The 13,140-nt window shown below is 41.5% G+C and overlaps 1 protein-coding gene across 2 annotated transcripts in view; it reads right to left on the reverse strand.

Annotated features, from left to right (window-relative positions):
* Positions 1–249: 249 nt before the first annotated feature.
* Positions 250–13,140, reverse strand: part of NPR3 (natriuretic peptide receptor 3) — a 79,306-nt gene continuing 66,415 nt past the window's right edge. Inside the window, exons 5-8 of one of the 2 annotated variants that reach the window (XM_055554721.1) lie at positions 11,622–11,716; positions 9,733–9,868; positions 7,239–7,323; positions 250–6,235 (exon numbers count right to left, since the gene is read on the reverse strand). In XM_055554721.1, the coding sequence (XP_055410696.1) occupies positions 6,124–6,235; positions 7,239–7,323; positions 9,733–9,868; positions 11,622–11,716 (428 nt within the window). In that variant the 3' untranslated portion in view covers positions 250–6,123. Of the gene's footprint in view, positions 6,236–7,238; positions 7,327–9,732; positions 9,869–11,621; positions 11,717–13,140 lie in introns of both variants that reach the window. The other variant, XM_055554720.1, reaches the window with a different exon arrangement.

Below are 13,140 nucleotides of genomic sequence, written 5' to 3' on the forward strand. Positions count from 1 at the left end.
GAGAGAGCCCAATTCATCACATCTGCTGAATATTCTTGTACTTAAACTGTGGCTTCCCTGGTAAATCAGACAGTAAACAATCCACATGCAATGTAGGGGACCAGGGTTCGATCCCTGGGTCAGGAAGATGCCCTGGAAGAGGGCATGGCAACCCACTCCAGTATTCTCGCCTGGAGAATCCCATGGACGAGAAGTCTGGCAGGCTACAGTCCAAAGGATTGCAAAGAGTCGGACACGACTGAGCAACTAACACTTCTACTTTCTCTAAACTGGTCCTAGGAGAACAGGAAGTCCTCAGAGAATATGAATATTTGCAGTGTATATTGGTTAAATTATAAACAGGAAAAGGTTTCGGTGGGATGTATTTTTTAATGAGAACACATTGTTATCCTGTGAGCATGTGGCATTCTTGCTTAACAGAAACATTTATAAGAACACATACACATTTATATCCAAACACCAAATGGAGATATCTTCAATGACCAATTTGCACCAGAAAGAAAATATATTATACAAAACAGGGGTTATATCCACAGTCATTAATTTTCATTTTCTACACAAAACAACAATAAATTAAATCACATTATATGCAGATAGTTCTACTTACATTAGAATAATAAACTGTATGTAGCTGTCAGCTTTTTACTTTCATTTTTCTACCAGACTCATGGTAAGTGTATAATGTTCGGTAGTCCAATATGTAAATTACTGATGATAATATGGCCCGGAAGACAAGGGCTGCAGAAGTAATTGCCCACATGTCTGTTCTGTGTCCTCTTGGATTCAATTATTCACCATGCACAGGGAACAATGCTCAGATTCCCAGGATCCAGCAGAAAGATCTGCAAACTCACAGCAACTCCAGGGCGGTAAGGGCACCTCATTGCTGTTTTGTAAGACACACCACACTATACACTTTAAGATCTTGACATTGAATAATAAATAGGACATCGTGTCTCAAAATCCAAATGTGCCTGTTTCTCAACCTTCTCTGCCTTGGTATTATGTGCTATGACAGCTTTGTTCTCCCAGCAAATAAAAACCACTTCAGTAGCCTATGTTGTGACTTACGCTGGTGAATGGCCCCTTTATTCCTTGCACATAGAAATTTAGGTCTTTAAACATGTGACTCAAAGCAATGCAGCACTTTTTGCTAACTCTTAATTCTGCTTGTTCAAATATGTCCCCTGGGAATCACCGCCTAGTACATCAAAGAGCTATTATAACATATGGATTTTTACTTCTGAGCCTTGGCTCCCATTGAAACCTTTTTACTGTGTTTGAAGTAGCTTAAAATATGAACATTAACAGCATCAGCTGGTTTAAAATTGCTTTGGTATGAATGAACATTAGTGGTTAATGAGAAATCCGAACAAACTCCAATCCGGCACCTCTTGAAAGTCATTTTAATCCTAGGGTCTAGCTATGGGGGCACACCTGCAAGAGACATTTGCGAGAGCTCCACGCTGAAAACTGAAGCCAGTTTTATTGGAGTATATGCACATCAGAGGCTTGAACTGCCCCAGGAGCACATGGTCAAGTTAGGTAAGGGTTCTGATCAAAAATTAGCCACATTCTTACAGCCAGCACATTGTCTTCTTTCTGCCCTTTGAGGAAGTATGGAGGTCCTACTCACAGGCTGCTACCTGCATGGCTTGAAGCTGCTATCTTTGGAGCCATGATGGACAGTGGATGGCGGAGGGGAGAGGGGTGGTAAATATGGTGGCAGTTGGCAACACTGGCCTTTTCCATTTCTTTTGGAAAAGCTTGATCCTGACTCTTCTCGTGGGAGAGGAGCTGAATTATAGGTGGTTCTACAGGTGAATCTATAGGTGATTTGGAATTACAGGTGGTTCTAAAGATACACTGAAAAAGAAACAGGTTCCTCTGAACAGCACCATCTTACTCTCTGTGTTTTCACACTGCTCCCAAAACATATTCCATGTTATTAGTTTCCTATTTTTTCACTAAGGAGGAAATTCAGCTCACCTTCAGCTTTTTCATGAAGCACTGAACCACAGGGCATAACTAAACAAAACCCATGAAAGGGACTTGATTTTCGTTGGTGTTTGGCCTTATGACTGCATCCACTCAGGATCTGAATGCTTTGTGTCCCAAAAAGTATAGGTATGTATTCCTTTCCGTTTACAGACACTCCCTGAATACCAGTGGCATAATATTCTATTTGGTCTCCCAAAGAGCTTTCACAAAAAGACACTTCATGCTCACTCACAAGAAGGTGGTAAGGCCACTGGACCTACTCTGAATTCCTGTCTCTGTCTGTTTAAGGTCTATACAATGGCCTTAATTCCATGGTCAAGGACAAATATCACATTCCCAAAATCAGCAGCAACCAGAAGGGAAGTGGCCAGTTATGGGCACAAAAGGCACAGGAGCTTTGAATTAATGAGTGATCCCAGGATCCTGTGAGTAGGGAGACGTGACTAACATTCCAAAGCAAGTCTTTGAATTTAAGGAAGAGGAGAAAAGGAGGCATCAACTTTCCATATGTGTCTCTCCTCCCTGAAGAGTCAAGAACCATTTTAAAGCCTGCAGAACTATGTCTGTGGTTCAGGAAAGGAAAAGCTGATGGTTCTTCTGAGAAATGAGTGTTTACATGGATTTCCTCGGGGAACCTGTAGGGGCAGATATACACTCTATACAGGAAGTTCTTCCTGGATAGAAGTGATCATTTAGAGAAAGCTTTTATTTCTGAGTCCAGCAAAGAAAAAAATCTAAAATGATGATGATGACCATAAAACCCTAGACTTATTTCCAATACCAAGAGTCAATACACTAAAAGTATATACTCATTTTGACCTGTATCGGTGACAACTTATGTTAGACCTGATGAAAAAATACTGATAAAGTATCCCTTTTTGGAATATGAACACCCTGGATTTCAGAGTAATAATTTATAAAATGATCCAACAACTACAGTCTTGTTTATCTTACCGTATGATATGTGGCTACTGGCAAAGTGACTAGTTGTCAAAGATGTTAGTGACTAGTTGTGAGTGCCTAGATGTGAGTGACTAGTTGTCAAAGATGTTAGCAGTTAGAAAATTAAATCCTGAGTTGTAAATCTCCAGAAGTCTTAAACCAAGGTAACCTTGAGCCAAACACCTACAGCTTTAGCAAAGGTTTTCCAACTTTTCATGACAATTTCAAGGAAGAAAGGATAGACAACAGATGTGTAAATAAGCAATCAACCTCAAGAACTGTAGAACTGCTTTAAGATTGGAAGAGAATGGCATCCACATATCATCTCATGATTGGCTCTACCATTTTTAAAAGACTAAATTATCCTTTAAAACTTTTAAGATTTTATGTGGGAATCATAATATTAAGTTTACTCCTATTCTTCTACCTGAAATAGAAATAAAAGATATCTGCTTTAAAAATACTAGAGTTGTTATATTCAAATATCTTTTGATATTGATCTCTAACGTAATTCCACAGTAACAAGAGAACATATTCTGCATGATTTCAATATCTCTAGACCATCAAATTTTTGCACCTGGTCTTATGTCCCTGGCTGTGTTCCAATGTCTCCTAGTATATAGTCTATGGGAACTTGAATAGAATTTGTATCCTACTGTTGTGTGAAAATTGTATAAATCTTAATTATGTAAAATTGGTTCATAGTGCTTTTCAGGTCTACTATATCCACCTACTTCTCTGCATATTCATTCTATTAATTTTTGAGAATTTGATATTGAAACTCCAACTAAGAATCTTAATTTATCTACATAAAAAATAATTATAATATATAGTGGAACTACATGTAACTTTGTTCTGTATTTTCCAAGTCACCTATAAATGTGTTATCATGCTTTCATAATTTAAAAAATTAAAAAAAAAAATTAGAGTTAATCACCCCTATAAAAATTCTGGAAAGGTTAGAAATGTTTCCACCCAAAGACTGCAACCAGGTAGAGAGTTTTTTCCCTGTAATAAGTACACAGGCTCAAATTTAAATGTTTTTTTACAAACACAAGATAATAGAAAATGAGTACTTCTAAAATACATGGAAAATATCACTGAAAAATAAAAATAGAGAGAAATAAACTCTCAATTCACAAAAATAAGACAGATGCAACCCTTCCATTCTGTTTTCATATTGAGCAGTCCTGAGATGCTACACACTTTGCTTTCCTGGATTTCACTTCCCAAGCTCTCTTCCTATGTTAGAATTTCTGGAGCTGGTCTCTTGCCTTCTTTTTCCCTCCTGTTTTGAATCCAGCACTCTTTCCACTGCACTCAGCATGGAGAGCTACAACATAGCTCTTTCAGTTGATCAGAGTTCATCCTTTTATCGTGCTCTCCAGCTGCATGCATTCCATTTTTAAACAATATAGGGGAAATGTGCCTTACACGGAAATAATCCATTCACTCTGACTGGCTGAAATAGAAGAGACGGACACCCCCAGGGAAGCAAGCTCAGGCCAACTTCCAGGACGCGCAGCTCGCACATGCCCCACCTCCACCTCCATTACCAGTGTAAACCACAACTTCCATCACTACCTAGGAATGGCTCCAATTTCTGTACCCCCCTGTTTTCTTAAGCTGTCCTATTTTCCTCCTGTAGATGGTCTTTTATAGACATTAAGATAATCTTTAACACTATTTTCCAGATGCTCCAACATTATTGAGGAAAGACATTCATGACATCATTATAAGATAGTACACCTATCTGGCAACTTCCCATTCTTCCCTCACTGTCTGTTTTGTCCACAAATTATACCTGAAAGTGGCAACCTAAGCTTAAACCTATACACAGAGTACTCGGTGCAAAGTTGAGATTCAGCAAATAATTATTCAACCTTGACCAATTCCTGATATCCATACCCAACCCCTGTTACACAAGTTATTAGTGGATGACTGCAAAGTTCTGCGGTGTTTATTAAAAGGGAACATAGTAGCTGTTTAGATTCCCTCTTTTAACCAGAATCATAATTGTCAATTTGGGTAAAATGTCATTTATTAAATTATCATTTCTATGCGTCCTGCCAAGTTCTAACTCTCTATAAAGTTCTGCTTGAGAAAAAAAGGTTGCCTCCCTTTATAAAACCTGACTTAATTCTAATGAATTTCATCCTTGATCCTGATACTCATCATTTGGCCAGAACTGGAAGGAGACTATCCCTAAAATAGCTTGCATTTAAAACAAGTAAATTGATGTATTCCTGTAGAGTCTACAATCTGAACACATTTCTAGATCTCTGTAGTTAAAGCAGCAATTTGTATTGGGCTATGGCCACAGGGAAGAGGGAAACAGGGAGAAAAAAAGAGAGGCATCTTTTATCATTATTGGTTTGCTATACACATTACCCATGTTTTTAAAATATAAGTGAAATTTAATCTTCAAAATGAAAAAATAGACACATTTTCTAATAGGAAAATATAAGATTAAAATACTTAAAAATAAAATGTTAGTGTGAAATAGGGTTTTTTATATTTTAAAAAGTGAAATAGTTTATATTTGCTTTTTCTGCATAAATCCTCTTATCTCATTCATAATTACAACTTTCCAGAGTAGCTCTTACAAGACACTGAAAGAGGTGGGGGAAATTCTTTTTCAAACATAAAGTCAGGACGTGAATGCATATATCAGATAGAACAGTCCTTGACCTCAGATCCCTCCACCAGCTGTAGAGAGAGGAATGCTGCATTTTCAACCTTGAGGTTTTCCATTACATTTTCTTCTTCTTGGGGTTAAATCCTTTTCAATAATATCCTACATGTAAAAATGATTTTATTCTAGCTATAAAACATCTCACTTAAGTAAAACACATTTTATAGCCTTGTGTAAAATGCCCCCAAACGCCATCAAGATATGGAGACCTCAGACTTTCAGAACATAAATCTAATCATATGCCCTTGAAACAGAATCAACATTTAGCAGTGATGTTATATTCTTGTGTTTGTTTGTCATGAGATGAGAGGCCAGCGGGCATATGGTGATTAATAATAGTTCCTGAGCTTCTAAAGAAATTTTATAACAAAATGACTAACTGCTTAAAAGAATGAGTTTTTCAAGAGCGCCCCTTCTATTCCATTGATGTCTTTCATCCCATCTATCTCCTTAAAGAATCTCAAGCCAAAAGAACAGGCTTCCTTTTAAGCCACCGAAAAGTGGGATCTTATGGAATCTTCCCGTAACTCCCGATGTTTTCCAACGTTGCTTTCTTCTTGCTGGTTTCGCCTCTCAATGGTTATTCTGTATTTCTTCCTGGGTAGAGGGAAAGTGAATGTAGTAATAAAACCTTACTTGGCTACAAAATACTATGGTTTCTCTTACAAAGAATGCCCTCGGGGGACGTCTGGGTTTGAGTTGATAAATGAGAAGTGACAGAATATAAAGCCCTGGTCAGAGATTAAAGTGGGATGCCCCAAGGCGCACTGCCCTTATTCAAGGAGGAAAATTGGCCTGCTTCCCCAATGCCATAGAACAAGCCTTCCCATTCTTCCCTGGGTGCCTCGCGGGTTAAGTCCTGTCTGTTCTGCCACATTTCTCCCCCCAGCTCCCAGGATATGCCCTAGATAAAGATCAGATGAAGTACACAGGAATGCAATTGTTCCCACAAAGAGTCATACACACCCAGAGTTACATTACCATGCAGACATGAAAAAATCATGGTCCAATGACTTAATAAGCCTCAAACTCAACCCCCAAAGATTACAAAGGAATGGACAGCCCTCAAGAGGTGAAACTATCAGTATCTTGAACACTCATAAATATTACAAGTTTATAAGACTCAGGGCTTAACCACAGGGGGCACGAAGCACACGGGCTCTCAAAGACTGAGCACAGACCTCCTGAGAGTGTGGACTGCTCAGTCACTTCCTTCTCTACAGAAAGTGAACTCACCACCTATTTCTGAATTGGAGGAAGCCTGAGACTGGGGAAGTTGATTTCCCCTTTGTCTAGATTCTGTCTCCACTTATGCATGTGGTGGGTGGGAGGAATTCAGGTCAGAATATTTGTGAGCAAAAGATTGCAATGGTTTTGTGGCCCACAGTGGGATACAGTAGAAACCCTGATCCACTGCCTCATATGCTAAACCCCTGACCACCAAACCAGAGTCACACCAACGGAAGGTTTAGCTGTTTTCACTACCTTGCTTTCTGGGTAAGCACAAGATATGGACAAGTCACAAGGAGGATCGTGCAAAGGCAAATGATAAAGGCAATTAAGGAGAGTAAATTTTAAAACTTTATAAAGCAGTCCTAACCTGAAGAAGTAGAAGGCCATTAGCAAACCAGCTCCTAGTAAGGCCCCCACAACAATTCCTGTCACCGCTGATTCTTCTAGGCCACCTGCTTGAAAAAGAAACATAGATAATCTGAGTTCATTTTGAAAAACAGCTAGAAATGCCTCACTCTGACTTTTCACTCATTGAAAATTTTCATTCATTAGAAGATATTTCGCAGTTTACCATTTGAGGCAAATTTTCCAATTTTCCTTTCTTTTTAAGAAACTTTTTCTAGGCAATCCTGTTCATTGTTGTTGTGGTGGCGGTGGTCATATTGGTGGTGGTGGTGGTGGTTGCAGTGGTGTAGCCGTGGTCATGGTGGTTGGTGGTGGTCGTGGTCGTGTTGGTGGTGACAGTGATGGCATGGTGGTGGTGGTGGTCACGTCATGGTGGTGGTAGCAGTGGTGGTCATGGTGGTGGTGGTCATGGTGGTGGTGGTGGTCATGGCCACAGTAGTGGTGGTAGTGGTGGTGGCAGTCGTGGTAGTGGTGGTGTTGGTGGTGACAGTGATGGCATGGTGGTGGTGGTGGTCATGGTCATGGTCACGGTCATGGTAGCAGTGGTGGTCGTGGTGGTGATGGTACTCATGGTGGTGGTGGTGGTGATGGTGATGGCAGTGGTGTATTCATGGTCATGGCCGTGGTGGTCGTGGTCATGGTGGTGGTGGTGGTGGCAGTGGTGTAGTTGTGGTCATGGTGGTGGTGACAGTGATGGCATGGTGGTGGTGGTGGTCATGGTCATGGTCATGGTCATGGTAGCAGTGGTGGTCATGTGGTGGTGGTACTCGTGGTCATGGTGGTGGTCGTCATGGTCATGGTGGTGGTGGTGGTCTTGGTTATGGTCATGGTAGCAGTGGTGGTCATGTGGTGGTGGTACTCGTGGTCGTGCTGGTGGTCGTCGTGGGCATGGTGGTGGTGGTGATGGCAGTGGTAGTGGTGGTCGTGGTGGAGGTGCTGGTGATTTCGTATGGGTTTTGTTTTTTTTTTCACCAAGTGCGAAGCTTAAAAGCACTTAAGAAAATACTAGATGAACAAACTGTTACAAAAACAGTGAGCACAATGGGAACAGAGCAGGTTCGAGAAGGATTTGAGGACAACTGGAAACTGAAGTTTTCAGATCTATGCACACTCTTTTGAGTTTCCAGTCAGAGAGGACAACCACCTGGACCATGGGACTGAGCCGGCTCCTCTCATTTTCACAGATGGATGATGACACTTCCAAGTGCTGGGAGATTTGGTGAAAAATCTATTGGGTTAATCTTCTGTTTTTAGATGTTCTCTCACCAAAGCCAGAGTTTCACATCAAAATGTCTTATAAAGCTTTGTGAAAATGTAACAATTTGAAACAATCAAGTTCTGTAGTGTCCCAGATATTACATAAAAATGATAAATAGCTAGCTTGTGTAGAAGGAGTTTAGGACACAGTCTTTAACACATTCTTCTATTTAATCCTCAAAGCATTCCTGAGAGTTGGGTACATTTCTTTCATTTTACTTCTGAGAAAACTGAGGCTTAAAGAAATGAAGAAATGATCCTGAGGTCACAGTAAGTGACCACGATGGGATTTCAAATCCGGGCCCAATAACTCCAGAGACTGTGTTCTTAACACATTTATGCCTTTCCACTTATTGCATATACACAGATACATCACAGTTTGAAGACTGTTCCCAAAACATAAGGAGCACACATGAGTGAGTGAGTGAGTGAAAGTCGCTCAGTCGTGTCCAACTCTTTGTGACCTCATGGACTGTAGTCTGCCAGGCTCTTCTGTCCATGGGGATTCAACAGGCAAGAATATTGGAGTGGATTACCATGCCCCTCCAAGGGATCTTCCTGACCCAGGGATTGAACCCAGGTCTCCCTCATCGCAGGCAGATTCTTTACTGTCTGAGCCACCAGATATTAAAGTGAACCACTTCCCTGAAAGGTCGATACTCACTTAATTCTCCCACTTTCCTTATCAAAGGGTCTTTCTAAAGCAATGATTTCCAACCACTTTCCCGTTTGTAAGCTTCTTATAAGAACCTCCACTTGCTTCCACATTTATGACAAGGCTACCTATTTTACATTTACTTGCTAATTTGTAAATTTTTAGGTGTTTAAGGAACATTGTTTGGTTCTGGGTGGGTAAGAGAATAAATACAAACTTTGAAACAATAGATCAATAGTGAGTGACATTTAGTATTTGATATTTTAATTTTCCCTAAAAGTATAAAACCTCAAATAATAACAGACTATGGTAAGAGATGTAAAAGTAGGAAGACGCCTTCTACCATCTTGGAAAAGGATGGAAGGGAAAAAGGACCTAGAAGCCTGTGATGAAGGTGGATGCCAGTTTGTGAACTGTTGCCATGGATTTTACCACATCAGAGACAGAAATCTGTTCTTTCAGAACAGGAGCTCCTGAATGACCCCTGTGTTATATGGATACTGCAGATGATGAAACACAGAGCGGATTAAGTCTCTAAACTTACATGCTTTGCAAGGAGAGCTGTTCGAGTGCTCCACCATTCTGGTTTCATCTATTCTCAGTTTTAAAGGTCCCCAAGGATATTTGACATTTGGCCGCATTTCAAAACGACCTTCTTTTCCAAAGTAATCACCAATAACCTATATAAAAGAAAAAAAATGCACAAACTGAAAGGTCGAAGTTTTCTGCAAAGGAGGCCCAGAGTAGGCCCCCAGACCCTCCAGGTTGACTACAATAGTGTGTTTCTGAAATCTTTGTAAATCAAAGTACCAACAGTGCTTGTAAAGTGAGCATAATTTAGAAAGCACGGGCTCCCCATGGTGGGGAAGGTGGTTATGCAGAAAGCAGTAACCTCGGAAGGTATGGCTTTCCCCTTGCTCCTGGGAGAGAGTGGTGCCCCTCCCGCCTGCAGGTCAGCCATCTGTCAGGCCCCAGTTTGTTCCAAGAAGAGGGAGTTCATGACCCATCTTATTCCCGGGTCAGTGAAGCCTGACACAGAATTCAAGCATCAGAGAGCCTCTTTAGGAACCTTCCACTGCACCTTCCTCTGGTTTGAAGGCTCTTCTCCATCTTGACTTTGAGGGTTACCTTCTCCTCTCTGTTGAACACATCCTATTTGCACCCCACATCCAAGCTGAACTCTTTTCAGTTAGTTCCTGTGGCCTCTGAAAAATCAGTATTCTTTTATGGCTCAGTTCAAGTGTTACCCTCAGCTTCTGGTTTAAACAACTGTTTCATCAGCTACCGATCCCTGATCTAGCACTACCTTCGCACCCAGGTTCTCAGGATCCACCTCCCTACTGTCTGGACAGCAGCACCCTGCTCCTGGGGGACGGTGACACCCCCTGCCTTCTCTCTCCTGAAAGAGGCCCCACAGGCTCTCATGTTGGAATAAAAGAATTCTAGATAATCACCAAACTCCAACAGTCACTGGCATGTACTGAGCATGTACCAAGTACTTTACACACATTCACACCTGAGTCCTTACCATGACCCTCTCTATTACTAGCCTCCTTCTATACAGGAGAGACTGGAATATACATGAGACTCAGATCATCGAGGGTAAAAAAATCTTACAGCAAAGGTAGCCAGTACAGATCCTGGTGGCCTGGCCCCTCCCATAGAGGCCAGGTCCATGTGGACAAAGAGAAGAACAGCAAGTCCTTCATGCCAGGTCACAGGAAGTGTGAGAGCAGTCATCAACCCTGGGTGAGAGCCTTCAGAGAATTAAAGAAGGAACTGCATCATCTGACCTCAAACCCGGTGGATTCACATCCTCTTTATTTATATATTTATCATGCAAAATTTATATAATACTTCTCCAGGTTCCATTTCATCTGGTGCTCATGACCACCATGTGAGGTCAGCAAGGGAGATATGACGATCTCCTTGTTACAGCCGAGGAAGCTGAGGCAGAGAGCTCATACCCCAGTAAGTGTCAGAGACTCATCTCTATGTCCAGGGCACCCTTTTCTTTCTAGTGATGCTATCCTCAAACTCCATCATCTTTTGACATACTAATGCATGGTCCAGTTTGTAACCACTCCCTGCCAAAAAAAATCTTTTTTTCAAATTTTAAGGGAGGAAATAAATACACAAATTCACTTTAAGTCTCTCATTCAATGACACTGTCCTGCATCTTAGGGCTGAGGTGTGATTCTCGGCCACCTGAAAGGTAGGATGTCTCCACTTAGGATAAACAAGGAACCACTTCCTAAAGCCTTCCCTGATACCCTCAGCCAGAAGGAAATCCCCTCACTTGGAAACTCCCAGTGTTCAGCTCATTTTTATTTGGAAGCTGCTTTGGGGGCAGCTGTTTGGATACCAGGACAAATACATTCCTTGGAATCTCAACAAGCAAAGGAGGCTGGGGTGGAGGTCCCATCTGCTTACCTCCTGGGTACCCGCTTCTGTGTCAGTCATGGCGATCACGGAGAAATCCCCATACCGGTCGCCGTTGGCATCTATGGACACCTGCCCAGCAATACCTAGGAGGTGAGATGCAAGGAGCTCCAGTTGGTTATTTAAAATACCTCTGTCCGCCAACAAAAACAAGAAAATGAATTGACAGGATTTTTTAAACAAACTCATGCCACAGGGAATCTCATCAGACTCGGAGCATTTTTGTTGGCATTTAGAAAGACATTGTAATTTCATCTGTGTCTGCATTCCTAAATTCTTAACATTTCTCCATTTAAAAATGAAAAGAAAAAGAAACAAATGACCTTTTTTGGGGAATATGTTAAAGAAAAAAAAAAAGGCTAAGGCTAATCCTGAAAGCAGTATGCTTATCCCAGAGTTTTGTAATTTTTTTTTTAAATGCAGAGTAAGAAGCAGAGTTGTAGCACGTTTGGAGACTTGTCATGGGTTCATGTTATCACTGGACAAACATTACAAAGGAAAACCTGTTCCAGGGCCAGGATTCAGTGAATGTGCTTCCGTGTGGGCTCCTTGAATGCACAGGAGAGCAGAGGGCCTGCTTCACAGGTCACGGGAGCCGAGAAACAAAGAAGAGCTAGTTTATCCCACTTGTGTTCATGCATCCATCCTTTGAGGGGCTTTATCTTTGTTTTCCAGTTAAATTGAGATGTAATCGACGTATCTCACTGTGTAAGTTTCAAGAGTCCAGCATAAAGGTTTGACAAAAATATTGTGAAATGAGTTTAGTTAACACTCATCATCTCCTATAGATACAATAAATCATTCATTGTTTATCCAGCAATTACTAGGGACTGAATTCAATACTGCAGCAGAGGCAAAGATGAACCGGACACAATGTCTGCTCAAGAGACTGGACTAGGAATTTATCTTGTTGGCGCGGGAATCTGATCACCTGCATCTGAATCCCATCTTTCACATTTCCTAGCTCTGTGACCTTGGGCAAGGATTTAGTTAGACCTCTGAGCCCCAGTCTCCAGAACTGGAAAAAAAAAGCAGGATAGTACCTTTCTGCCAAGAGGCTGCTGAAAAGATTAAGGGAGCTAACACAGGTAAAGTACTTGTGGGTTTCAGAGAAGTCAGTTGTTTTCTTCTTTTGTTATTACTATCGCTATGCCTGGAATCTGGGAGAGGACCTAGGATGGTGTCCACACCATTCAGGGGACGGGCTGGAACATCTAGCTGGAGATTCGCAGAGGACCCAGTAGAAGAGCAGACCTTTAGTAGACATGTTGGTGAAGCCTCTGATTTGGACAAGCAGCCAGCAGGGTGTGGGAGTGTTCTAGGCAGAAAGGCAGCCTTGCGAGTATTTACAAAGGCACAAAAGCTGAAAGGAATCAAGGGGACAGAGGGGCTTGGGGGGAGGTGGCTCATGTGTATGGAAGGGAACAGTGAGCTGTAAACCTCAAGCAGGGAGGCCAGAGCCTGGAGGGCCCGGAGTGCCACACAAAGGGTTAGGCTTGCTTAGGCTAGC

This window comes from Bubalus kerabau, chromosome 18, assembly GCF_029407905.1.
Source record: "Bubalus kerabau isolate K-KA32 ecotype Philippines breed swamp buffalo chromosome 18, PCC_UOA_SB_1v2, whole genome shotgun sequence".
Lineage (NCBI taxonomy): Eukaryota > Metazoa > Chordata > Mammalia > Artiodactyla > Bovidae > Bubalus > Bubalus kerabau.